The sequence below is a fragment of the Mirounga leonina genome, unplaced genomic scaffold (genome assembly GCF_011800145.1).
Source record: "Mirounga leonina isolate KUSES-001 unplaced genomic scaffold, KU_Mleo_1.0 Mir_173, whole genome shotgun sequence".
Classification (NCBI taxonomy): Eukaryota; Metazoa; Chordata; class Mammalia; order Carnivora; family Phocidae; genus Mirounga; species Mirounga leonina.
Genome location: NW_023270447.1, coordinates 9,802,376 through 9,828,941, shown reverse-complemented (window position 1 = coordinate 9,828,941; position 26,566 = coordinate 9,802,376). Strand labels below are relative to the sequence as shown.

The 26,566-nt window shown below is 41.7% G+C and overlaps 1 protein-coding gene across 1 annotated transcript; it reads left to right on the top strand.

The window, feature by feature from the left end:
- Positions 1–19,454: 19,454 nt before the first annotated feature.
- S1PR1 (sphingosine-1-phosphate receptor 1) lies at positions 19,455–25,076 on the top strand. The gene is made up of 3 exons (XM_035017907.1): positions 19,455–20,057; positions 20,464–20,687; positions 22,377–25,076. Exon 3 carries the CDS (start codon positions 22,540–22,542, stop codon positions 23,686–23,688), a length of 1,149 nt encoding a protein of 382 aa, XP_034873798.1. The 5' UTR covers positions 19,455–20,057; positions 20,464–20,687; positions 22,377–22,539; the 3' UTR covers positions 23,689–25,076.
- Positions 25,077–26,566: the final 1,490 nt, after the last annotated feature.

The window sequence follows — 26,566 nt, the reverse complement described above, 5'->3', positions numbered from 1 at the left end:
TCCTGCCTTTTCTTGCTTCTAAAGGCTTCTTGCTCTCCTTGGCTCATGACCCATTACTCACATCTCTCCATCCTCCTGCTTCCACCATCACATATCTTTGGACTGACTTTAGTCCCTCTGCTCTCTCTTATAGGGACTCGGATTACATTTGACCTGCTGAGGTAATCCAGGTTATTCTCTCCATCTCAGTCCTTAATTTAATCTCATGGGCAAAGTCCCTTTTGCCATATAAACAGCATATTCAAGTTCTAAGGATTAGATTGTGGATATCTTAGGTTGCCCAGGGGTGGGGGATGCGGGTGGAGGAGGAACCATATTCAACCTTATTGACTTACCTATTTTTATATTATTGCATTATATTTTTGTATATTTTTTATCACAAGGTATTATAACAAACTGTATTGTTTTAAAATCATTCAGTTTTTATAGGAAACAAACTGAAGGTTGCTGGAAGGGAGGTGGTGGGGGGATGGGGTAACTGGGTGATGGACATTAAGGAGGACACTTGATGGAATGAGCACTGAGTGTTATATGCAACTGATGAATTACTAAATTCTACCTCTGAAACTAACAATACACTATATGTTAATTAAATTGAATTTAAATAAAATAAAATCACTCAGTTTATATAATGGACATTGTCTTTTTTTTAAAGATTTTATTTATTTATATTTATTTATCTCTCTCTCTCTTTCTTTCTTTCTTTCTCTTCCTTGATTTTTAAAAATTGAAGTATAGGGGCGTCTGAATGGCTCAGTCAATTAAGTGTCTGCCTTCGGCTCAGGTTATGATCCCACATCGGGCTCTCTGCTCAGTGGGGCACCTGCTTCTCCCTCTGCCCCTCACCCTGCTCATGCTTTCTCTCTCTCTCTCTCAAATAAATCAATAAAATCTTTAAAAAAATACTGGTTATTTCTTGTATTTTTTATAATGGGAGTTCTAACAGGTATGAGGTGATATCTCAATGTGGTTTTAATTTACATTTCCCTGATGATTAGTGATGTTGAACATCCTCCCTTGTGCCTGTTGGCCAGTGATATGTCTTCTTTGGGAAAATGTCTATTCAGATCTTCTGCCCATCTTTTAATCAGATTTTTTTTTTCTTTTGAGTGGTACAAGTTCTTTATATATTTTAGATATTAACCTCTTATCCGATATATGATTTGCAAATATTTTCTCCCATTCCATATGTTGCCTTTGTTGATGGTTTATCGTTACCTTTTAAATGAAGTTCTTTTATGTTTAATTTAGTCAGACTTAGTTTCTGTTGCTTTCACAAACAACATTTCATTAATACAGGGTTCTTTTTTATGATTTTGAAATGACTGACTGTAGTCCAGGTGTCTTATAACTATGTATCATTGATTCACTGTAAAAAAAATAATATCAGTAAGAGGGAGAGCATTTATCAGTCCAAGCTCTTACTCCCCTTAATGGTAGCTGTGAGATACACATTGCCTTTTAGGCAATATCAAGGAACGATTTATGTTTCCATTAGGTATTGAGTTTATTTTTTAATTGATATGATCAAATATGGACTTAAGTCTCAAATAACCAAATATTTAATCAACTGGCATTCCTTAGCCTTTAACCACAAGACAAATCAGAAAGTATTAAATAGTTTTATTTGCCACAGGCTGATTTTCCTAATTCAGAAAGCTGGGGTATTACAGCAAATTTTGAAAGACACAACACATTCCTGCGACAGTGTTTGCGTTTAGCCCCTTCGGTGAGCAATATTCTACCCATAACACCCAATGAATGTCTGCCATGTGCCAGCCTCTGTATGAGGTGCTGGGTACAAAGATGAATAAAGTTCCTGGCTCCTCATGCAATGGCTGGCAGTGGCAAGAGACACTCAGTGAATGCTTTGGGGATTAGTGACATAATCCCTGCCTCTAAGGAGCTCTGTCCTGTGGGAAAGACAGACACCTAACTGTGACATCCCATGCTATGTCAGTGCCCAAAATAGTGAATTTGAGTGAGCGTGAGTGTGGAGAAGACTGCTGGCATGTTTCAGATGCCTTCGTGAGTTCTTATCATGGTGTTGAGGTCACGCTGTCCTGTCCAATGACACCTCTGGCTCTCTCAGAGTTGTTATGCAGGCTCTCTTTCCAGGCCCTCATAGTTAAGCTGGTGACACTGTGTTTGAACTCCTATTAATAGGCCCAGTCAGCTCCTCGGCAGATTGCGTCTTAACATCAAACAGCCAGAATCCCCAACAATGACTTCTTGGCGCAAAGCCAATCCTCAAGCATCAAAGCCATATTCCTTGCAAATCACCTCCATGTGATGATAAATAATGGCATCGGGATTCCAAACCAATTATCCCCTGGTGAAAGGCATATTCCTCAAGGGCACGTTGGGCTTTATTTAAAAAACAGTAACATTGCTGGTGCTAGGCCTGAAATGTCAACAATGGACACAACAAACTGATGAGAGCAATAACCAGTAAAATGTGTATAATTCACGTCCCTCACATTACACCAACCTGGAAAAATTCAAGAAAATGTGTGTTGGGACACATTTTAAAAGTTTCCGGCTTGAAACCCACCAGGAAAACCACCGAACCTTGTCTTGTCTGAAACTGTGTAATGGAGTAGAAGCATGTGCACTTAAATTCAGATCTCAGTGAGGGTGTGAGCTCTGTGATCTTTGGGAAATCATTCTCTAAGCTTCCATATCTGTAAAATGAGGGCTATTAAGACTCACCTTAAATCTGTTTTATGAATAGTAATAGCACATCAAGAGTCCGATAAATGGTAGACACAACTGTTAATGAGGGCTACTATGTTAAGCATCATGCTAAGCACTTTATAAGCATTATTTTAGTCCTCATATCAACTCAGTGAAGTAGGTATTTTAGCCCCCAATAAGAGATGAATGAATGGAGATGCAGATTAATCCCCAACCACCTAGACAGTGAAAGAAAAGAGTGGATTCAGACTGAGGCTGGCTGACTGCTATGATGCTCCTCCCTGGCAGCCTTAGGATCTTCCTCTTTGCTGTGTCTCTCCTCTCTACCGCTCCCATGACTCCCAGTGTCTCCACTGACCTCACCAGGACAAGACAGTCATCATTGCTGCGTTCACTGGATTCATCAGACAATCTGCGTTGTGAGCCAAATTCTCATGGTAGATATGCAACAAAGGACTTCCTTAGGGATTCTCACTGAGGTAGCTCAGTTTGAACCAAAATATTATTTTTGATCCAAGCAATACAGTACTCCTCAATCATGAGCAACTAAGCCATTAACTAAAGCATATTGGAAAAAACACTGGCTTTGGAGGGTCTGAAAACTTGTTAAGTCTCTGATCAGGGATTATGAGCCGTGTAAATTTAATCAGGCTCTTAATCTCTCTGAGCCTGTTTTATTCTGAGTTAATGTATGTGGCTGGTTATTCTCCATTTTTTCCCCCAGATGCACTTGCCGCCCCTTGTCTGCCTTTTCTGTGCCCAAAGGATTTGCTGTCTCCTAAGAACTGCATTGCCAGGACCCCCTTGCCATCTGGCTTATGATTGGCTTTAGCAGTAGATCAGAAGGTGGGAGGAAAGAAGCAGCAAGATAATTCTGCCTTCATTCACTCTTTCCATTCCACATCTTTGGCAGCAGCTGGGTGACCCCTCTTCTTTGGCTTTGACTTTTCGTGGAGTTCTGATAACACTGTTTCCACCCGTTAGCCCTTAGGTTCTAGGAGAAGTAATGTCTTCCTACTCTTGCGAGTCTGGCTGCCTCGACATCCTTTGCTCTTGTGTACAACCTGTGTACAACCTCTGTAAGTAGTCTCTTCATTAAAAATTTCCCTATTGAGCCTTCTGAGTACCTTCTATTTCTTGCTTGGAACCTGATGGGTACAGTAAGCAAAAAGTTTTGAAAACTATAATGCATTATCCTTAAAGACATAGGTCATCAAATTAGTGTTATTATTATTTGGTCATATTTTCACCATCAATACTATATTCTGAAGTTGGCAAAACTTTCCTGGTTTATCTAAATATTGTACCAGCTCAGAAATTAGAAAATGAGAAGTCAGATCAAGGTTATATTGAATAAGGTGCACTTGGATGTGGTTTGCTTCCCCTTTATAAATTAGGAAATGGTCCAAAGGCTGAATAGTTAACAGAATGGAAGGATTTCCAATCATATTAAACTCTCTATCCTCAAGGAATGGGTGCCTAAATGTGAAATAGGTAGATATTGTTTTTGGAAATATGTTTGTGTGTATGTGTCTCTCTACACACACATGTATACATATATGCATTTTTTAATGGAGAAACTATAGCTGTTGCTCCCACATACAGGTATTACAATGACTCATTTTATTTTTGCTATAAGGATCTCATTTTGGAGGTGGGAGTCTATATTCATGACAAAATGTATTTGAACATTAACAATTTTACATAACAAGGTAGGCCTATTCATAATTCCTTTTTAAAAATAATGTTTCTTAAGGACTCCTGGGTGGCACAGTCAGTTAAGCATCTGACTCTTGATTTCAGCCCAGGTCATAATCTCAGGGTCCTGGGATTGAGTCCCACGTTGGGCTCAGCACTCAGCGCAGGGTTTGCTTGAGATTCTCTCTCCCTCTCTCTCTGCCCCTCTTGATCATGCTCTCTCTCTCTCTCTTTCAAATAAATAAATAAATCTTTAAAATAATGCTTTTTATAAGAATACAATTTTTTCTCAATACATTAAGAAAAATCATGCTTATTGCATATATATCCAAACTGCTTTTGTGACCCGAGGCGTAAACTTCTGAAAAAACAAAATCAATTCTCATTTTTGCCATTTTCAGCAAATTTCTTTTTCAAGGTGCAAAAATTATTTCTATTACAGTTTCCAATCTATTTATGTGGGTAGGTATATTAAAATTCTTTGGTCACAAGCAACAGAAGTCAACTCAGGCATATTTAAGTAAAAGGAATTTTACTGGAAGGATATATGGGGGAAGTTCAGTTAAGCTTCGGGATCCAGATGGCAGGAGTGAATGGACCACTTCTTCAGGGCTCCACCATCAGAAAGTCTTGGCTATAAATGTTTTCTGACCTTGAGTCACCCTGCTCAGGATTCAAATCCCAGGAGAATCAGCCTCACCTGGCTTAGGTCCCAGGCACACTGCTTGGCCAAGGAAGTTGGGTCACTTGATTGGCAGTCTGGCATGTGGAATAAAGTGGGGTTGTTTGCCAAAGGAAAAGTGGGGTGCTAGAACCAGAAGAAGGGGGGAAGAGACTCTAGGTCAGCAGAAAGAACAGATTCTACGATAAAAGTCTTCAGAGCATTTTATGACGTATTAAGGTATTGGATATAGCACCTTCTCTTTCTTAAAATAATTGCCATAATTTGGACATTGGGACATTAAGAATATTACATGAACCTAGGGTTCCTATAAGGAGGCATTAAGATGTGGTTCTTAAAAATTCTTGTAGAAACTACAATTTCTTCGCCCAGACCTGCCCCCCCACCACCGCCCCCGAGAAGTATGCAGTTGGGAACAGCTTGCTTGACACCTTGCCCCTTGATTCAGTTAATACATCTTGGTTGAGGAGCAGGAAAGTATTCCTTGTCACAGGGAAGATGAGATACTATTGGCAACAGCAAAGGCTGTTACCCTTTCTCCATCCCTCCTAACTAGCAATGGTTTGGAGTTCGGGAGATTTTTGGTTGACAAAACAAACATGAAATAAGTCTTTAAAGAGTAGTTATAAACTTTAGGGTACATAGGCTACCCAGATGCATGTGTTTTCCCGATCTACTCCTCCGTGAAATTCTGGGATGACTATAAAGTATTTGCCCATGACGGCACATTGTGTCTGTATGTTTGTTGCTGTCTTCTGTGTCAAACAGGCACTCGATATATATATATTTTTGGAATAAGAGTGTTGATGACTGAGTGAGTCTACCTACTATTAACAAAATAGGTTTTATGACTGGACAAGTTTGTTTTGCAAAATATTTCTTTAAAAAGTAGCGGTTTTTGCTTTCAGACTACTCAGAAACTGAAACTTTTGGAAGGAAAGATCTATTTCAACTATTTCTTCTGTTTTGGATTTAGACTTACTAGTTTTAACTCTTTCTAACATACCATATAATTTTACCATATAATTTATTTATTTATTATGCTTGTTACCTATCTCTGCATGACAGAAGGTAGACTGCACAGAGATAGAGATCTTTGCCCGTTTTGTTTAATGCTGGGTTTCTAGTATGTGCTCAATAAATAATTTGAATGGCTTAATACTACATAATTTGCTTATTTCTATATTGATGGTTAATTGGTTGTCTCTCTTACTGGAATACAATCTCCACAGGGCAGGGATCTTTTTCTGTTTTATCCTAAGTACCTTGAACTGGACCTGCCACATGTTTTGTTTCAAGTAAATATTTGACGAAAGGATGAATGAATGAAATATTTTGATATAAGTCAATCTATCTCTATCCCCCAAATTATAGAAACATATTTAAAGTTATTTAAGATGTTGCTAAATTGAAGCATTAGCACAGTATTTCCTTACTGAAGATAGCTTTTTAAAATTGAGATGTAATTGATATATAAGATTATGTAAGTTTAAGGTGTACAGCATACTGATTTGACACATGTATATATTGAAATATGATTACCACCAAAGTGTTACCTAACACTTCCATCAAATCACATAGTTATCTCTCTTTTATGGTGAGAACATTTCAGATATAATCTCTTAGCAACCTTGATAATACAGCATTGTTGACTGTAATCACAATGCTGTGCATTAGATCACCAAAACTTATTTATCTTTTAGTTGTGAGTTTGTATCCTTCAACCACATCTCCCTAATTCTCCCAGTCCCGAGTGCCTGGTAACCACCACCCGGTTCTCTATTTCTACGAGTTCAGCTAAAGAGAGCTTTAAAATGAACATGTACATTAGGACCATATTCTTAGCTATTTGCGGAATTCCTACATGATTTGAGCCTCACTGGAATCTGTTCCCACACCCTATTCCAAGAACAATTCCAAGAGTAGATGCTTGCTGAGCCTCTACCTTCTCAAGTTCATAGTTCAAAAATTTACTTACAACATTTAATAAAATGTTAAAAGTTTCCTTAGAACTGCATTTTAATATAATACCTACTTAATTTTAATCCTTATTAAAAATAAAAGTCAGTGGGATCCACATTCCAACGATCAGTTAACTTGTTGAAGATTATGCTTTCACATGCTTAAGGAAAATATAAAAGGTATTAGAGAGTAAAGTAAAGCCAGAATGAAGAAAATTATACTCTACTAACTAGTTTCCCTTTCTGTCTCCATAGGCCAAAAATAACACCTTAGTAGTAGCTGGGTCCTGCTTCTTATATAATTAACAAAGGGCTGGCTGGTGGGCTCTTCATGAATTGTTTTCTAGGAGGCTCATGAGATCTAAGGATAGCATTATAATTGGGAATAATTTTCTTCTCTGCAGACTATCTATTTCAAAGAAAAAAAGGAATATTATCTGACTTTTTTTGTTATAGACGTGGTCATTTTACGGCAAGAAAGCCAGAAAAAATGTTGTTTTATGTCACCTAATTACTAGCCAATTATATAAAATTACTCTTTAGGGCCACCTGGGTGGTTCATAGGTTAAGCATCTCACTCTTGATTTCGGCTCAGGTCATGATCTCAGGGTTGTGAGATCAAGCCCCATGTTGGGCTCCACACTGGGCATGGAGCCTGCTTACTATTTTCTCTCTCCCTCTCCCTCTGCCCCTCCCTCCTCTAAAATAACTATTCTTTATATATGAATTCTCTTCTTGTGAGTGAATTCTAGTACTGAAAAGACTAACAGATCTCATTTGGAACATACTTATATTGTTCTAATGTACATGTGATTACATAGCTATGGGCTAGAAGTTTCAATCACTTGTTTGCTCAACTAGTACTTATTGACACCTTGAACTCTAAAACTCAACAATAAGAAAATGAACAACTCAATTAAAAAATGGGCCAAAGACCTGAACCTCACCAAAGAAGACATACACAGAAGGCAAATAAGCTCATGAAATGATACTCAACAACATCCTTGGGGAATTACAAATTAAAACAATGAGATACCATTGTACACCTATTAGAATGACCAAAATCCAAAACACTGACAATGCCAAGTACTGGTGAGGATGTGGAGTAATAGGAACTCTCGTTCATTGCTGGCAGGAATGTAAAATAACACTTTGGAACACAGTTTGGCAGTTTCTTACAAAACTAAACATTCTCTTACCATGTGACCCAGCAATTGCGCTCCTTGGTATTAATCCAAATGAACTGTTGTGTCCACACAGGAATCTGCACATGGATGTTTATAGCAGATTTATTCATAATTGCCAAAATTTGGAAGCAACCAGGATGTCCTTCAATAGGTGAATGAATAAATAAACTGTGGTACATCTAGACAATGGAATATTATTCAGTGCTAAAAATTAATGAGCTTTCAAGCCAGGAAAAGATGAGAAGGAACCTATAATGTGTATTACTGAGTGGAAAAAAAGCCCATCTGAAAAGGCTGCATACTGTCTGATTCCAACTATGTGACTTTCTGGAAAAGCCGAAATTACAGAAGCAGTCAAAAACTGGTGGTAGTCAGGGGTTAGTAGGGAGGGAGGGATTAAGAGGCAGAGCTCGGAAGATTTTCAGGGCAGGGAAACTATTTTATATGATACTATAATGGTGGGTATATGCCATTATACATTTGTCAAAACCATAGAATGTACAGCACCAAGAGTGAACCTTCATGTGAACTATGGGCTTTGGGTGACTATGATGTGTCAGTGTAGGTTCAGGGATTGTAACAAATGTACCACTCTGGTGGGGACTGCTGATAGTGGGGGAGGTTGTGCATGTACAGGGATAGGCGGTATATGGGAACTCCTTGTACCTTCCACTCAATTTTGCTGTGAACTTAAAACTGCACTAAAAAATAAATTTTATTAATTAGAAAATGGAACTACAATGTTAAAGAGTTGGGGTGAGGAAGCTCCTTCTTTTTCCTGAGCGGAGAACGAACTGGAGGTGAGCAGGAGTGGGAGTTGAAGGAGCCACTGAGGTAATTCAGTGAGAGATGATAGTAACTCAGACACAAGCGTGACAGTGGAAAAAGGGAGAGGTGGACAGATTCAGATGCGTTTTGGTGATAGAACTGACAGAGCTAGCTGAGGGGCTGAATCTGCTTTTAAAGGAAAGGGACAATCAACAATGCCCCTGGGTCATGATCCCAGGGTCCTGGGATCGAGTCCCACATTGGGCTCCCTGCTCAGTGGGCAGCCTGCTTCTCCCTCTCCCACTCCCCCTGCTTGTGTTCCCTCTCTCGCTGTGTATCTCTCTGTCAAATAAATAAATAAATTAAAAAAAAAAAATGCCCCTGGGTGACTAGCGATACTATTCACTGAGAAAAGGAAGATGGGCAAGGGAGTGGGTGTGGCTGTGGCGCACAGGGGTTTTTGGAAGGGGAAATCAAGAGTTCCATTGTAGTTATGTTGAGTGTGAGATGTCTGAGGTAGTCAACTGGAGATTCAGTAGGTTATTTTTTGTTTGTTTTGCTTTGTGGAAATAGAAGTTTCGCTCTCTAATGCCATAGTTTCTCAAAAGTGACCTTTCCTGATTGGATTTTTTTTACTTTTTATTTGCATAACTGTAGCCTCCCCTCCCCCCCTTTTTAAAGAATAAAAGATAAAACTGATTCAAATGTCTCAAGTGTCAAATTCTCCAGAAAATTGCTTGTAGTTTTGGTATGAGTTTTTCCAACTTTATTTCCACGGCTCTTACAGAGGTTTTGAGGATTTTGAGGCCAAGTTTCAGATAGCTCAGGCTCAGGTATGAATTTCTTCCTCTAGTAGTTATCTGCAAGAAGGAATGCTCTCAGAACCTGGGTACATAAGAACACAGGCTCAGATGGGATACCGAACCACACGTGGATTACATGATGTACTACACAGCATGGTACATATTTGTTCATTTCAGTCATCCTTACCAGACTGAGCATGTACAGGCCACAGATTTTATGCCCTGAGCATTAGCATATATGCAGTATTGGATATTTGTGTATTAGATTAACATATAAATAAATCTTCCTTACAGAGAGATAGGCTAGGAGAAGAAATGGGAAGAGCCAGGAAGGAAACCAACTTGAGCCACTGGGTTGTTCATATAGATCCAATGCTCTTACCAGAAGTAAAGTCGATGGTAACAACTATAATCAAGCAACCAGTTGTTTTCTCTATGCAATGGCAGACAATTAGTTTCACAGATTTCTTTCATTAAATTGACTGAATTTAATAATTTAGTAGTAAGTTAGCAAACATTCCCTCTTCTAAGGATGATACAATGTCCATATGAGGTGTAGTTTGAAGATGTCCATAAACACTTTTATGAAAGCTCTAGATTTTACTTTAGAGATTTAGAGGTTTTGATGATTTTATTGGCCTTTAATGAGAATTTTTTACTTTCAATCGGAGAATATTCACTTTCTAAATTAAAAAAAGGCATTTGGTGTTTAAAGAGAAAGAAATATCACTATTTTTTGTGATTTTAATTCATTCACTTAACAAATATTTGATTTTTTATTATTAACATATAATGTATTATTTGTTTCAGGGGTACAGGTCTGTGATTCATCAGTCTTACACAATTCACAGTGCTCACCATAGCACATACCCTCCCCAATGTCCATTACCCAACAAATATTTGATAGATTACTGTCATGGGGACTTTTCTGGGCTACACAAAGCAATTCACTTCTAGAGTTTGCACTCTGGTAGGAGAAGACAAACACATTACAAACAAATCATGTGTTTGGTGACAATTTAAGTGCTATAAAGACAAATGAAGCAGGTCCAAGGAGATGGAGGGCAGAGAGAATGTGTACATTTTTAGATAGGGGTCAGGGCTGACCTCTCAGAGGACATGACATTCGATCTAAAACCCGAATGAAGTGAGGATGGGAGTTAGTTGAAGATAATAAGAACATTCCACACAGAAAGAATGGCAAGTGCAAAGGCCCAGAGTTGAGGGATTGACACACAATTATTTATGAGTAGATTTAAATCACAACCTTCTATTCTTTTCCTTTCTATTACTTAAAGTAGGCCCTTTTATGTCAAATAAGCAAGACACCAGGAGAGTAATTACCATATAGTCTTCTAAAATTCTTCAGATTGCAGCAGTTCAAATTTAGTTCAAACTGCAGGTGGCTGGAAATCCTTGGCTGAATTGTGGGAACAAGTAAGTCACTTTATCTGTTTATCTTTTTGCTTCTGTTCAATTATCATTTCCCCTCCCTGCTACAGAAAAAAGGTAAAAAAAAAAAAAATACAGAGAGAATGAGAATTAGAATGTGCCAAGGGCAAAATAACCTGTGAAGACAAAGTTAACTAATCCCGTTGAGGCTACACAATACTTAAGGGCTCTAAGTAAATATATTAGGATCCTTCAAGCACTTGAGGAACATGTTTACCTCACATATATGAGAGTTGGTTTTTCCTTTCATTCAGCAAAGGACATCTTCTGAACAATACTTGGTTACCCTCATTCTTTTTTTTTTAAAGATTGTATTTATTTATTTGACAGAGAGATAGAGAGAGAGAACAAGTAGGCAGAGAGGCAGGCAGAGGGAGAGGGAGAAGCAGGCTCCCCGCCGAGCAGGGAGCCCGATGCGGGGCTCGATCCCAGGACCCTGGGATCATGACCTGAGCCGAAGGCAGCTGCTTAACCAACTGAGCCACCCAGGTGCCCCGGTTACCCTCATTCTTATAAGCCAGGGGATTTTAAAGGAATTAGGATGAAATTACCTTTTAAATGCTTTCTAATTTAAATGTCTCAGCGACCTCATTTGGCTTTTTCCAGGTGATAAGGATTCAGGTGATTTTACAATGTTGATATTAACAAATTTGCAGGGACGGTAATATTTGCAATTTATGTCAACAAAATTTGCATCTTCATGCAAAATTTGCTAGACAGATTTTTCTCAAAATAAGAGGGATTAAGATGGATTGACTTAAAATAGACACACAAAAACTTAGAGTGTCCCAGGATATCCCAAAAAGAGTGGGCTAGCTTCCTTCAGTGCAGTTGAAATAATGGAACGAGGAGAGACGAAAGTGATTGGCTACAGGAGAACAAGCCACAGACAAAGGCAACATATAGTGCCTCTGTAATTTTTCAATGAAAAAAAAAAAAGTAATAGACTTTATTTTTTCAAGCAAAATTAAATAAATAAATGCGTGTCCATTTTTATTGCTATAATCTCAGAATTGTTTTATCTTAATTTCTGATTGGTACTTTATCATCAATGATTTAGAACATTATACAGCTTTTAATTTCTCTTGGTATGTGTTTATTGATCTGTAAACATATACAAGAGATGTTTCTTCAAGAAATCCCACCATACTTTAGTAATGTAGGAACCCCTTCCCTCTCATGGAGACTACCTGTCACCCTCAAGTAAGTAGAATGAACAGATCTCAGATATTTAGAAAAGCGGCGTTGATGGTGGTGTGGATGCTCAGAGCTGAGACCTCTGAGGAGGAAGTTGTTATAAATGGAGGGGTGGGGGTAAGAACCTCACAAGGGCATTCGAGGATTATGAGGAAATGAATTCAGAAGGTCCTTCAGAGGACAGCAGTCTTGGCAGCAAATTTCACATTTGGTGAAGAGGCAGTCAGAATGGAATCTGGAATGTTCTAGCTTGTCTGATGAGGTGAATGTTGATGCCATTCACTGATACATACATCAGGGAGCAGGTTGAATTGTCCTGGGAAGAGAATGGTCAGAATGACATGGTTGGGCCTCGGATATTTTGATCTTGAGGTGCTTATGAGACACACAAATGGAGGTTTCCAATAAAAACTTAGATATTGAGTTTGGAGCTTGTGATAAAGGTGGGAATAGAGGTGCATGGTTCAGAGTTGTCTGCATGTATGTGATAGATAAAGCCCTAGAAGTAAACAACAAAAGCCAAGAAAGTGCAAATGGATAAGAGGGAAGACTGAGGATGTAACATTTGAAAAGGCAATACGCACAATGGGAAAAATATGTGTGTACATATTTACTTTTACGTAAATCGTTTGGTTTTCCCTAGACTTAAATATTGTCTTTTTCGTTGTTTGCTCAGTTTCCTAAGTACTTATTACTAATCCATTCCACACTCTCAGGGCATTCAAACACATCAGAAAATGTATCACATTCTTGGGGACATCACTCCCGAGTCCTCTGTCCTTCTCTCTAGTCCTAATCGCTGCATGGTTGTCGTCCTAGGGGTCATGGGTGGGGGTTCCCTTCACTTCTCTCCTGTTCCGAGCCTCAATTCCTGGATCTTCTCCATTCTCCGTTTAATGCCTTCATATTGATGGAGTTTCCAGAAGTTTCCTGGTTAAGGGTACATGGAAGATAAATTCCTTGAGAAGTTGAAGATATACAAATGTGTTTATCCTGTCCTAACTCTTTAGTCATAGCTTGGCTGAGTATATAAATCTAGGTTGAAAGTTATCTTCCCTGCATGTTTTTAAGGCTTTGTTCCATGTCTTCCAGCATCCAGTGCTGCTAAGAATTTGTGATATCGTTGTCTTTCCCCACCCTTTATCTATAAGCTGTTTTTATTTCTTTGTTTGTGTTCCCCTCCATGTGCCCTTCTTACAGGATAACAACTTACACTCCCCTATCAAGGGTGGGGTCTATGTTGCCTCCAGCTGGACCTAGCAGAACTTTGTAAGCAGACTAAAGTACAGATGATGCTGAGTAACTTCCAAGGCTAGGTCATTAAAAGTGATATGACTTCTGGCGCTTCTTCTTTTTGGCTTTTAGCACTCACACCATAATGTAGACACTATATGGAAAGATGAGAGAGATAGACAGAAATACCCAAGGCACCATTCGTCCTTTGTTAAGACTTTTGACATTCAACACAGAAAGACTATGGAAGCGCTATGTGCATGAACATGGCTTGTTGGCTGGTGGACATCACTGGAAGAAGATCTGGCTAAGTCATTTCATTGATGGACCCCTAAATGTCAGTATCTTTAGGTTATTTCTCCTGGGAGTGTTCATACATGCAGAGAAAAAGGTTTCCACTCTTCCCAGAAGATACAAACTTGGTTGCAACACCTGGGAGAAGAGGGAGAGAATGAAGCTGGGGTATCTCACCATTCAGCATAGGGATTTCCACTTACCCTTCCTGTGTTTACTGTGGTGTTGCACCATCAAAGTCATTCTGTGCACCCTCTCTCCCCCAGTTGTCTTCCCTAATGGGGGAGTTTCAGTCCCTCGCGCTGCTCAGGGCTGGGGAAGATCATGGTGAGGCAGCATGAGGGGGTGAGGATGAGTCTAACTGCTTCTAAAGCCGACCTTCTGTTTTCATCTTCACTCTCAACCCTGCTTTCAGAGACACCTAAAATCCCCAATTTCTGGGCCTTTCTGGGATTCTGTAGAGCAACTCAGCTTGCTTCTGGGCTTCCCCCATTGTTGCATTAGTTTTCAGTTTTCTTGGTTGTAGTAAGAAAATTAGCATTCATCCCTCTGCTTTTCAGTTGCCATAATTTTGTTGTTCTTATCTCTTATCTTTTCTTTCTCTTTGCTTATGCCTAAAGAAAAGAAAAGCAAAGCAAAATAAAACAAAACAAAACAAAACAAAAAAACACTTTGCTATTATGTCAGTGGAGTGTAGGAGTGGAGGGAAGTGAAAGTGTTCAATTTACTCGCTCTGAACAGAGGTCATTTACATTTCTCTTAAACCCATGCTTCTGAAACCATTCTTCTGAGCCTGCCCTTTCTAAGGACACCAATGACTCCCTAATCAACAAAGCCAAAAACTTCTCATGAACCCTCATTTAGGGGAACTTAGTGTCACATTTGACACCGTTGACTACCCCCTTGCTGAGACTCTTCAGTCTGCTCTTCCGTAGCAATGCTTTCTCGCATTATCTTCTGACTCAGATTGCTCTTTGCCAGTGCTCTTAACTGGCTTCTCTTTTTCTATGTTATTTTAAACATCCTTATCCCAAGAATATGAAATAATTATATAACCTGTAATTATGTGCCAGGCACTGTACTAGATAAGCATTGTCTATACAATGAATTCATCCACTCAACACTCTACACAGGAGGTACTATTAAATAACCCATTTTTACAGATAGAGAAATTGAGGCACAGTAAGGGGCGCCTGGGTGGCTCAGTCATTGGGCATCTGCCTTCGGCTCAGGTCATGGTCCCGGGGTCCTGGGATCAAGCCCCGCATCATCAGGCTCCCTGCTCCGCGGGAAGCCTGATTCTCCCTCTCCCAGTCCCCCTGCTTGTGTTCCCTCTCGCGCTGTCTCTCTCTCTGTCAAATAAATAAATACAATCTTTTAATTAAAAAAAATTGAAACACCGAATGATCAGCTTCTTTCTCCTTCTCTCCCCTGCCTTCCTCGATTCACTTCAGAAAATAGGAGAAGGCAGACAAGAGATTTTAGAATTCCTTGCTGACGAAATTGACCAGTCCAGGATTAGAGATCTATAAATATTGGTATTTGGGGTCCTCTAATAAAAGAACATACTTGATTACCTACCACTCTTCCATTGACAAACCCCCCACAAAGAGTTTTAGTTAGTTTTCAGTGCTTCTGTTTGAAACAGGAATGGACAGCCAGAGATCACCTAACAATTGAGAAAGCTGCTGACACAAAGAACCAAGATCAAAACAAACAGGAAAATGAGACGATAAGGAAAAAAAAAAGGAGAAAATCTTGACAACAGCAATGACATTCTAATATTCTGAGAGGTAAGTAAAGATATGGGATCCCTGAAACAGAAACAGGGTTCTGTGAAAATGAAATATTCAGAAAAAAAAAAAAAAAGAAAAGAGCATTTAGACTCAAAAGTCTGATAACACAAAGGGAAATACTAACTGAAGAGTTGAAGGATAAAGTTGAGAAATCTCCCAGAAATCAGAAAAAAGATTAAGATATAGGAAATGGAAAATAAATATGAAGAATATTTAATATAGGGGTGCCTGGGTGGCTCACATGGTTAAGCATCTGCCTTTGGCTTGGGTCATGATCCTGGGGTCCTGGGATCGAGCCCCACATCAGACTCCCTGCTTGGCGGGGAGCCTGCTTCTCCCTCTCCCTCTACTGTTTCCCCTTCTTGAGCTCTCTCGCTCTCTCTGTCAAATAAATAAATAAAATCTTAAAAAAAAAAAAGAATATTTAATATAAAAACTTCCTGGATGGTCCATAATCTGAATAGTAGGAGTTCCAGAAAGATAGAATAGAGAAATAGAGAAAATGGAGTTATCAGAGAAATAATTTTGGATAGTTTCTCAGACTATACAGGGCCCATTGTATGTCCAGGAGAGGACTTGGAAAATCAAGATGCGTTATTGTATAATTCTGGAACGCTGTGGAGAAAGAGAGAGAGAGTTTAGGAAACTGACGCTCAAGGACGTTAAAGAACTTGCCAAAAGTTGCCCAGCGGGGAACAGGCAGAATGATGGCTGAATCCAAGACTGTCATGTCCCACTACGTAGTTTTGAGCGGTGGCAAATAAGAGAAGAGAGATTTATATCGAGACCTAGTTAGTATGAGCGGAAGATAGTGAGTTTTGGGTAGAGGAAACACACAAATATTAAGGTAAGTTGAAGATAAAGAGTCATCAGAGACCAAGAATTGAAAGGACAAGAGAGAGAAGGAGTACTTGAGCCACGTCTTCGAAAGTTTGGGGGGAGTTAGCACCATGATATGGGCAAGGGTTTGCCTTGGGAAGGAGGAAAGCTACTGGCAGGAAGTAAGGGTGGGTGAAGTTGCTGTTACCTTAGAGGAGAGAAATCTCAGTGACACTGTATTCTCCACTAAGTAGGAGGCTAGTTACTTCCCTAAGAATAGATGAGGAAGGGGAGGGCTGGATCTTTACAGGGGATTGTGGGTGGAAGGGGGTTGGAAAGTACCTGGAGCATTTAGGAAAGAGAGTAGAATTGCCAGACTGAGCAAATAAAAATACAGTGCACTCAGTTGAATTTGAGTTGCAGAGTAACGACAAATAATTTTTTTTAGTATAAGTCCCAAATATGACATGGCATTTTCTGTGGCAACCCTTAAAGAGAGATTGTAAAGCATGCATAAAAGAATAATAAAGTTGCTTTGAAATAAGAAGTGTGGAATGGCGCAACCTCAGTGTGAACTGGGCGTCAGATGGTAACCTCATTGCCAGGAGAAGTAAGGTAAAACATTGGGCTGGCCTTCCAGGCAGCAGCGGAAAGGGACCTGGGCTGAGAGCCAAGAGATAGCTTGAGGATGCAATTCTTAGGGCCTCTCCTGAGAGTAATGGGAAGAGATATGTGTGGGAACCAGAGACTTGGAATTGGCAGGGAAACCATTGCTGCAAATAGTTTTACCTACTTTCTAATTTTGCCTGAGTGGTCATCTACATTTTATGTCTTATAGGTGTGTACTAAGGATGAATATTTCTAAGTAATCACCTGCAAAGTATTTGGGCTTTTTAAAACACTGGATTAATACACCAGCAGTATTCACAAGAAAAAGACTGATTTCCCCCATGTAATTCTTTGACACGTTCAAGGTTTATTGTGGTGATTTGGACTCATGGTTAAGAGGCTACAGCCAATCTATGGTCACAGACCACGTTAACCAAGTTACTTAATATAATATGCCTGGGACTCAGTTTCCTTGTTTGTAAAATTAGGGTAATAATCATTCCTAACCTGTAGGGTCACTGGAAGGATTAAATGAGTTAATATGTGCAATACTTAGAATCTGCTACCCAAATATATAACCTTACATTAGATGTTATAGGTAGATAATGAGAAGTTTTAAAATATGTTCACTACTATACATTTGTATACACTTTGTCAGGAAATACATAGTCAGGAAATCAGTGGTTTTAATAAAGACATTCATAGGGGAGGGGAGGCATAAATAGGCAGAACACAGAGGATTTTTTAGGGCAGTAAAAATGTTCTGCATGATACCATAATCATGGATATATGTCATTATACATTTGTCCAAACCCATAGAATGTACAACACCGAGACTGAACCATAACATAAGCTATGGACTATGGATGATAATGATGTGTCAGTGTAGGCCCATCAACTGTAACAAATGTACTGTGCTCGCTCTCTCTCTCAAATAAAGAAATCTCAAAAAAAAATATACTCTTTTAAAAAAAAGTCTTGCTAATTTAAAAGGTGGTAAAAATAGAAATATATTTATTTTAATAAATAATGTAATATTTAATAATTTAATAAAAAGAAATTTAATGAAACGTTTCGGCAAAAAAGAAAATGCTTCATGGTGAAAAAAAGACATTTATTAGTGTAACTTTGGTATACGTTTTGTAGACTTGCATAGTCAGGAAATAAGTGGTTTTGAAAGGACATTCATTAGCCTATATTTGTATACATTTTAGACATATAAATAGTCAAGAAATTAGCACAATTTGGGGCGCCTGGGTGGCTCAGCCATTGAGCGTCTGCCTTCAGCTCAGGTCATGATCCCAGGGTCCTGGGATCGAGCCCCCCATTGGGCTCCCTGCTCTGCAGGAAGCCTGATTCTCCCTCTCCCACTCCCCCTGCTTATGTTCCCTCTCTCGCTGTCTCTCTCTCTCTCTCTCTCTGTGTCAAATAAATAAAATCTTAAAAAAAAAAAGAAAGAAATTAGCACAATTTAAAAATTTTAAAGCTAGAGGTTTGCTTCCCTTTGGGGAACACACACTATTCATTGACCGAAGGTGTTTGAACTGGGGGTCATGACATCTGGGAGACATGGCATTAAGTTGTGGAACCCAGCTCCGCCACATACTAGCTGGGATATCTAGTGACTTAAGCTGAGTGACATTTCTCTCATCAATAAAATGACCAACAATGCTTGCTTAAGTTAGATAATCTACCATGATAGATAAGAGTTTTGGTGTGCAATTCACTTTAATTCCTTTCCCTTAAAGAACTCATAAATTAGTGGGTGGGGTGGATTTTGCCAAGTACCCACCTTAGGCCAAGTACCCACCTCTTCTTTTAAGTAAGTCCTCAAGCCCAATCAGAGCCCATCTATTCTAGAGTCTAGAGGATCGTTATCTTGGTTTCTATGTTGCATGCATATACTGTTGCTGACTTTGTGGCTATGTGCCGGCCGCAACTCCGTTGATGAAGACTTTCAGGCAGCTGTGAACTTGATTTTAACTGTCGTTTGATTTCTTCTTTTGCGAACTCATAAGATCCCAGAAACCGGGGTCTGTTTATTCATTTAGCCTCCTTCTGAGTCATTCAGGTACAGGGTGTGTCTATCAATTGAAACTGCACACGGAGAAGTTTTGCGTTCACATCTGCCAGGATGGGAAGCCAGTGCGACCAGGGACTGGGTGGAAATCTGTGTCGCAGCAGGGCAGGGCAGAAGTGCTCTGAGCTTGTCATTGAGGAGGAGCTGACCAAGGCCGCCTCTAGTCTCACCTTCTCAAGTAGCGTCTAAGAGAAAGAAAAGAGTGGGCGTGTTGGGAGCTTTGAGGTGTGGGGGCCTCTAAGTTCTCCCGAGTAGAAAGGGGGAGAAGGGCACCGGCCTCAGACTAGGTTGGCTGGGCCCAGCGGCTCTTCCCTTTTGGAAAGTTGTGCTGCCCAAGCTTTTTAAATCTCTCAGGCCCCAGCAGCTGCCCATGTCCCCAGAGGTCTCCCACTGGCCAGAATCTGGGACACACGGCTGACTTTGCGCCCGGTTGAATAAGGGAAACCCCCACCCAACGTCTCGCCAGGCGCTGGCCCATCTCACCGCGAGTCCCGGGAAAGCCACTTTCTGCCCCTCAGACCGCAAGTTTCAGGGCAGCAGCGGGATGGGGGTGGGGAGACGTAAAGGAACCTCCGGGGCCATTCTCCCTTCTAGGCTGCTGCGTATCTCCTCCGTGTCTCTTGCAGCCCCTTGCCAGCTTCTCCTCCCCAGAGAGCGGCCGGGACTCTCGGGGTCTCGCCCAGGTTTTCTCTGCCTGCGCAGAAGCGGCCGCGGGCGCGCCCCGCCAAAGTCTTCGGACTCCGATCCAACCAAGGACTCCAGCGCCTAGGGGACCAGAGAGGTGCGCTGGGAGACGCCGGGCTGTTCTCTGCCCCCTAAGACTTTTCAGGAGGGAAGTTTCCAAAGGCTCCCCACCTCCTCTCTTTTGTAAGACTTGGGAGAATGGTCTCCGGGAGTGGAGGACAGCAGGGCTAGGGCCGTGATTTATGCATCAGAATCCAGGGGGCACCAGCCTCCGTCCCTTCTCTGTTTTCTTTTTCTTTCTTTTCTTTCTTTCTTTTTTTTTTTCGGTTGCCTGTGGGGGAGGAGTGTGTGTGTGTGTGTGTGTGTGTGCGCGCGCGCGCGCCCGCTTCTGCCCCAGATCTTTCCTGGACAGTGAGTCTCTGCAGCCGAGATCCGGAGGCCCCCAGCCGCTGGCGGAGGGCGTGGGGGTTGAGATATTAACCCCTCCCCGCCTCTTCCTACAGAAGCCACCCAGCCTCAGCGGGGCGCTCGGCGACTTCAGCTAGCGGGCCGGCGCTGGCCGCGGGGAGCAGGGCTGGCCATTGGAGTGTGCGGCTGCGGAGGGAGGGGACCCCGACTCGAGTAAGTTTGGAGCGCGTCGCAGTCAGTCCCGGGGCAGCAGCAAGATGCCGAGCGCGCAGTGGCGACCCGGAGCTCTCCCAACGCAACTTCGTCCTGCCTGAGCGAGGTAGGGGACTGCGCGCCTTGCCAGCGCGGGCCGGGGGCGCGGGGGACCGCCGCTGCAGGAGGTCTTCAGTGTTAGAAAGGAATTTTTAAACCCGAACGAAGCAAAAACAAAAAAAAAAAACAAAAACAAAAAAAAGAAAAAAGAAAAAACAAAAACCAACAACAAAAAACCCAAACCCCAAACCTTTTAAAACATCCATCTCTGGGCGCTGGAAACATTCATCCCTGGGCTGCTAAGGAGCCCAACCCGATCGGATTGTTCTTGGGGCACTTGTGATTTATGAAGTTCGGAAAAGGGTTAAGTCCAGTTGTAAACCCCACCACGGGTAGGGGATAGTGAAAGCTGCGGTTGGTCGCAGAGGGAGGGAAGGCGCTTATATTTGGAAATCCTACAGACAAAGAATATGGGAGGTGGGGTAAAGGCTTAAACTTGCACTGCCGGCGAGCAGGGTGCGGAATTAGATGGGAGAAATGCAGAGCTTCTGGACGCGAGCAGCCTCTGCTACCCGGGGAACTGCTGTCTCTATTACTCCACTTCTTTCACATTGCTGCGTTATCTTGAAACATTACAAGTAGACTTCTGCTGACCAGTGCCATGTTTCATTCCCTCCACACTTTGTAGTTCTAAGAGAGGAGGCAACGTGTTGGGGGGAGGGCAGTAAATGAAACAGCCGGCTCTCGTTCAGCAACGCACCAGACGTACCTTTATGTTTCTGGACAGAAGCTTTGAACTTGGAATTAGGAATGTAGTGGCATGTATCGTTATCATTAGTAGTATAACTTCTCTCTTTTGTGTGTGTGCCTGTGTGTGTTTTGGCCAAACTCACAGTAACTAAACATACTCCCTATACAATCAATGAATGTACTAAATTCCTGGGATTTATTGCAATCTCTTATGAACGATTTTCACTGAATACCTTTATATTTTCTTGCACTGGCTTACAAGGAAAAAAAAAAAAAAACCTAGAAGAAGAAATTAAGAAAAGTCAGTTGCTTCACAGAAGCGTAAGCTTTCCTGTTTACCGCAAGGCCGGGGCGGGCTTGGCTGCCCACACCCCTCGGACCCTGAGCACACCTGTTCCTAGAGAGTTATTAATAGAGCCCAAAGAATGACTTACTCTGTCAAATGATTTTCGTGCAAATCTAATGTCTTGCAAGGCAATTAGGAGGTGGTTCTCAGCTCTTTTAGCTGGGTGGTGGTGGCAAGCAGAGGTGGTGTGCGTCTCCACCCTCATATTAGCGGTTGGGTCTCTTCCGAGGTGAGACCAAGAGCTGGTGGTGAACCCGCTGGTGAGCGGGCCAACGCTTCAGCGAACCTCCAAGCTGGAAACCTGGAGAGGGTTGGAGTTGGGGGAGCGGTGAGAGGGCGGGAGAGGTGTTATGGGGCTCACTTCTCTAGTTTTCCCATTTCCATTTGGATGTGACACAGGAGAATTTTCATCGTGTCGATTTGGAGTTTTCAGTTTGGGTAAATTTTTGTTCTTTCTCCCTCCCCTGCCCTCCCCCCCCCCCCCATTTGGCAAGAAATGTGAATTTGATTTTTTTTTTTTTAAATCCCACTCTGCGCTTCCTCCAAGTTTCCTTAAAACAAATCCACGACAAAACTGGAGCAATGCCTTAGCTAGAATGAATTATGCCAGTGTGCTGTGGCTTTTTCCCTGACTCTCTCCTCTTTGTGACTTGTTTAAAGCTGCGGTTTCCGAGGCCCTCTCCAACCAGGGCAAAGCGACACAAAAAGCCTGGATTTCTCGGACAGAAACACCTTCCGGAGCAAGTGAAGGCTCGCTCGGCCTCGCCCTCTAGCGTTCTTCTGGAGAAGCGCCACCCCCGGATTCCTGGAGACACTGTGCACCATGGGGTCTACCAGCGTCCCGCTGGTGAAGGCCCTCCGCAGTCCTGTCTCCGACTATGTCAACTATGACATTATCGTCCGGCATTATAACTACACAGGAAAGCTGAATATCGGCGCGGACAAGGAGCATGGCATTAAACTGAGCTCGGTGGTGTTCATTCTCATCTGCTGTTTTATCATCCTAGAGAACATCTTTGTCTTGCTGACCATTTGGAAAACCAAGAAGTTCCACCGACCTATGTACTATTTTATTGGCAACCTGGCCCTCTCAGACCTGTTGGCAGGAGTGGCCTACACAGCCAACCTGCTCTTGTCTGGCGCCACCACCTACAAGCTCACCCCCGCCCAATGGTTTCTGCGGGAAGGGAGTATGTTTGTGGCCTTGTCTGCCTCCGTGTTCAGCCTCCTAGCCATCGCCATCGAGCGCTATATCACAATGCTGAAAATGAAACTCCACAACGGGAGCAACAGCTTCCGCTCCTTCCTGCTGATCAGTGCCTGCTGGGTCATCTCCCTCGTCCTGGGTGGCCTGCCCATCATGGGCTGGAACTGCATCAGCGTGTTGTACAACTGCTCCACCGTCCTGCCGCTCTACCACAAGCACTATATCCTCTTCTGCACCACTGTCTTCACTCTGCTCCTGCTCGCCATCGTCATCCTCTACTGCCGGATCTACTCCCTGGTCAGGACTCGGAGCCGCCGTCTGACCTTCCGCAAGAACACGTCTAAGGCCAGCCGCAGCTCGGAGAAGTCGCTGGCGCTGCTCAAGACCGTGATTATCGTCCTGAGCGTCTTCATCGCCTGCTGGGCGCCCCTCTTCATCCTGCTCCTGCTGGACGTGGGCTGCAAGGTGAAGACCTGCGACATCCTCTTCAGAGCCGAGTACTTTCTGGTGCTGGCAGTGCTCAACTCCGGCACCAACCCCATCATTTATACTCTGACCAACAAGGAGATGCGCCGGGCCTTCATCCGGATCCTGTCCTGCTGCAAGTGCCCCAGCGGGGACTCCGCAGGCAAATTCAAGCGACCCATCATTGCCGGCATGGAATTCAGCCGCAGTAAGTCGGACAACTCCTCCCACCCGCAGAAGGACGATGGGGACAACCCAGAGACCATTATGTCCTCTGGAAATGTCAACTCTTCTTCCTAAAACTGAGCGCTGCCGACCCACGGCGAGAATTCTTGCGTGGTCACCCACCACCCAGTGTTCGGAAAAAAAAAAAAAAAAAAAATCTCTGTCTCGACTGCTGCCAGGGAGGAGCCGCTGGGAGTCAGAGGGAGGGCGGGCGTAGTAAGAGCAGCCTGGTGGTGCCGGGGTGTTGGTGGGTTAGTTCCTGTGAACAATGCACTGGGAAGGGTGGAGATCAGGTCCTCGTCTGGAATCTATTTCCTAACCCCCCCCCGCCCTGGAGCTTTGATTTTGCACTGAGCCAAAGGTCTAGCATCGTCAAGCTCCTGAAGGGTTCATTTGGCCCCTCCTGGAAGACTAACGTCCCGGTGTGAAAGCGTCTGTCGGGAGCTTTGAGGAGATGTTTTCTTTCACCTTACTTTCCAGCCCAAGGGATTGTGTGCACTTCTGTTTCTCTGGGTATGCTCTGCATATCCCACCCTCCCTTGGCCTTCACACCCGTCCTCAAAAGTCTGTTACTTTATTATTTGAACTACCTGGCGTTCATCAGAGCTGGGGTTGTGGCATGGTCCATTTCTTGATGGTTTGTAGCAGGTAGGCTGTGTCCAGGAGGTAAACTGTGAGGAATGGAGATGGTTTGGAGATATAAAGCAATTTTATTTCCCGAGGCCAAAGTTTCCATGTAAGCTGGATCAGTTTTTTGGAATTTGGTTAAAGTCACTTTGATTTTTTTTCTTTTAACAACTTTACAAGGAAATGTATTATAGCATGGTATCCATTGTGGCTGAAATCTGCATAAGGAAGTCCAACTTACCTAAATGGTATCAGGCAGGATCCTTTGTGTCATAGGAGAAACAAACTAGCAAAACCAGGTGAAAACTGACTGGGGGAGGGGAGGGGCGGGTGACTGTAAACCAAGAGAGATTTCTTAATGAATCTGTCTAACAAATACAACATCTGTCTTTGGCACTTTGTTGATGTTTATTTCAGAGTGTTGTTGTGAATTAGTTCAACCAACAGGATGGTTGTATTTTGTTGTGTTAAAAGTACTTTCCGTGATTTTTGAATGTATTTGTTTCAGCATTTTATTGGATTTTTCTAACTTGTGTTAACACCGTTGAACGTGTATTTCCTAAGAAAATACAACCTTCTTGTGCCATTAAAGCATTACTTTAACTGATAGGGAATACCAGAAGTTTTTCAATACAGCTGTTCATTAAATAGTCAATTAAAGATGTGTATAAATGTTACAAAAAAATATATTGCTGTCTCTTTAGTATGGTTTTCAGTGCAATTAAACTGAGAAATGTCTTTTAAAAAATAGTATTTAATAGGTTTCTGACTTTTGTGGATCATTTTGCACATAGCTTTATCAACTTTTAAACATTAATAAACTGATTTTTTTTTAAAGATTCCTCTGTGGAGAGCATTTTTTAAAAAAAATTATTAAGCTTCTATTTGACTATGTGGCTTTTTAGAATCAAAGTTACGGGCAAATTTCTATTACTCTTTAAAGGATTTTACCTTGATAAACTAGGGTGTAAAAAAAATGTGGTTTGTTAAAAACCGCTCTTTTTCAGGAAGAGAAACTTCAATAAGTTAACGTTGAAGAGTAGTAAAAATGTGATGAAAACCACCAACCTCTAAATACCACATTGACAAGTAAATGTAATTATTGGAGTTTTAAATTACATTCAAGCCAAACTAAATTATATATAATAATTCTTGTCCTAAAACATGGGTTTAAAAAAAACAATATACAACAATGTTGCATATCTAATTTAAATTATGAAACTCAATGGTCATGGCAAACACATCAACAAAAGCTTACATGCTTGGCTTTCCACCAACATGCTGGAGAAATGGGGATATGGATATGGGAGACAGTATATTAAATCACTTAATTTTTTTCAGGACACTGTCTTGGCTTCTCCCAGACTATCCTTTGAACAACATGGGACTATACAGTATCAGTGAAGTAGCAAGTTGCAGAATGTAGGTGGCATAGTATACACCTCATGCCTGAAAACTTTCAGTTAATAGTATCTGAAAGTTTTAACATCCTAGCTGTTACTTTCTCCAACTATACAAGGAGAGCAAGGGCACTTTGTGAGCATCACGGAATTACTGTAATAATTCATTCTTGTTTCAACATTATTGTCACCTTCACTGGGGATTTTGGTGTGTTTGGCTCTTCAGTCCTATTCTTACTTTCAGAATTTGTGCTTTCAACTGTCATTGAATATGCACAGGACACAGTTGGGACATGAAGATAAACCTCACCTAACAGAGTAGATGTCATTTCTGGGTAAGGTTAACTGTGGGAAACAGAAGTGTGTTCACTAAGGAAACCTTAGGTCACAACCTCCAGTTTCCTGAAGGAAATGCCAAAAATGCTCTGAAGACAAAAGACTGGAAACAAACTGGAATGTCTCTCTCCATCTGTCTGCTGAGGCGGAAGGAATGAGTTCATGCTGCACTCACTTCCTAGAGCTTTCGTTACAGAGTCCAGCATAATGGAAAAGCATGTCCATTTTGTGTTTCTATGGAAGATAAGTGTTCTTACTCTTGGTTTTATCTTTATAAGCACAGCAATGACTCACACAACATGGGGAAGATGAAGTAGGGCAGCTGACCCTGGTGGAGATTGGGGAGCTCATGACAACAGTGACAGAGAGGATAGCCTTGCTTGCCCACCTGTGAGCACATTATCCAATCGTTTAATGTGCATTCTTCCTGGAAATTCCAGACCATGCATTTCATTCCAAGAGAGCTAGACAGTCATGCACTGTAGTTTTCCTGGGCAGATGTGGGACAGAATCCTACCTCTGGCCAAGAAGCAATGGCTAAGATAAAGGAATCCTTGGTGGTATCTCAACATGGATATCTGGTTTTAATT

Bases quoted from the DNA above. Each gene is read 5' to 3' on its own strand.
- S1PR1 (XM_035017907.1), top strand. From the start codon at position 22,540: ATGGGGTCTACCAGCGTCCCGCTGGTGAAGGCCCTCCGCAGTCCTGTC.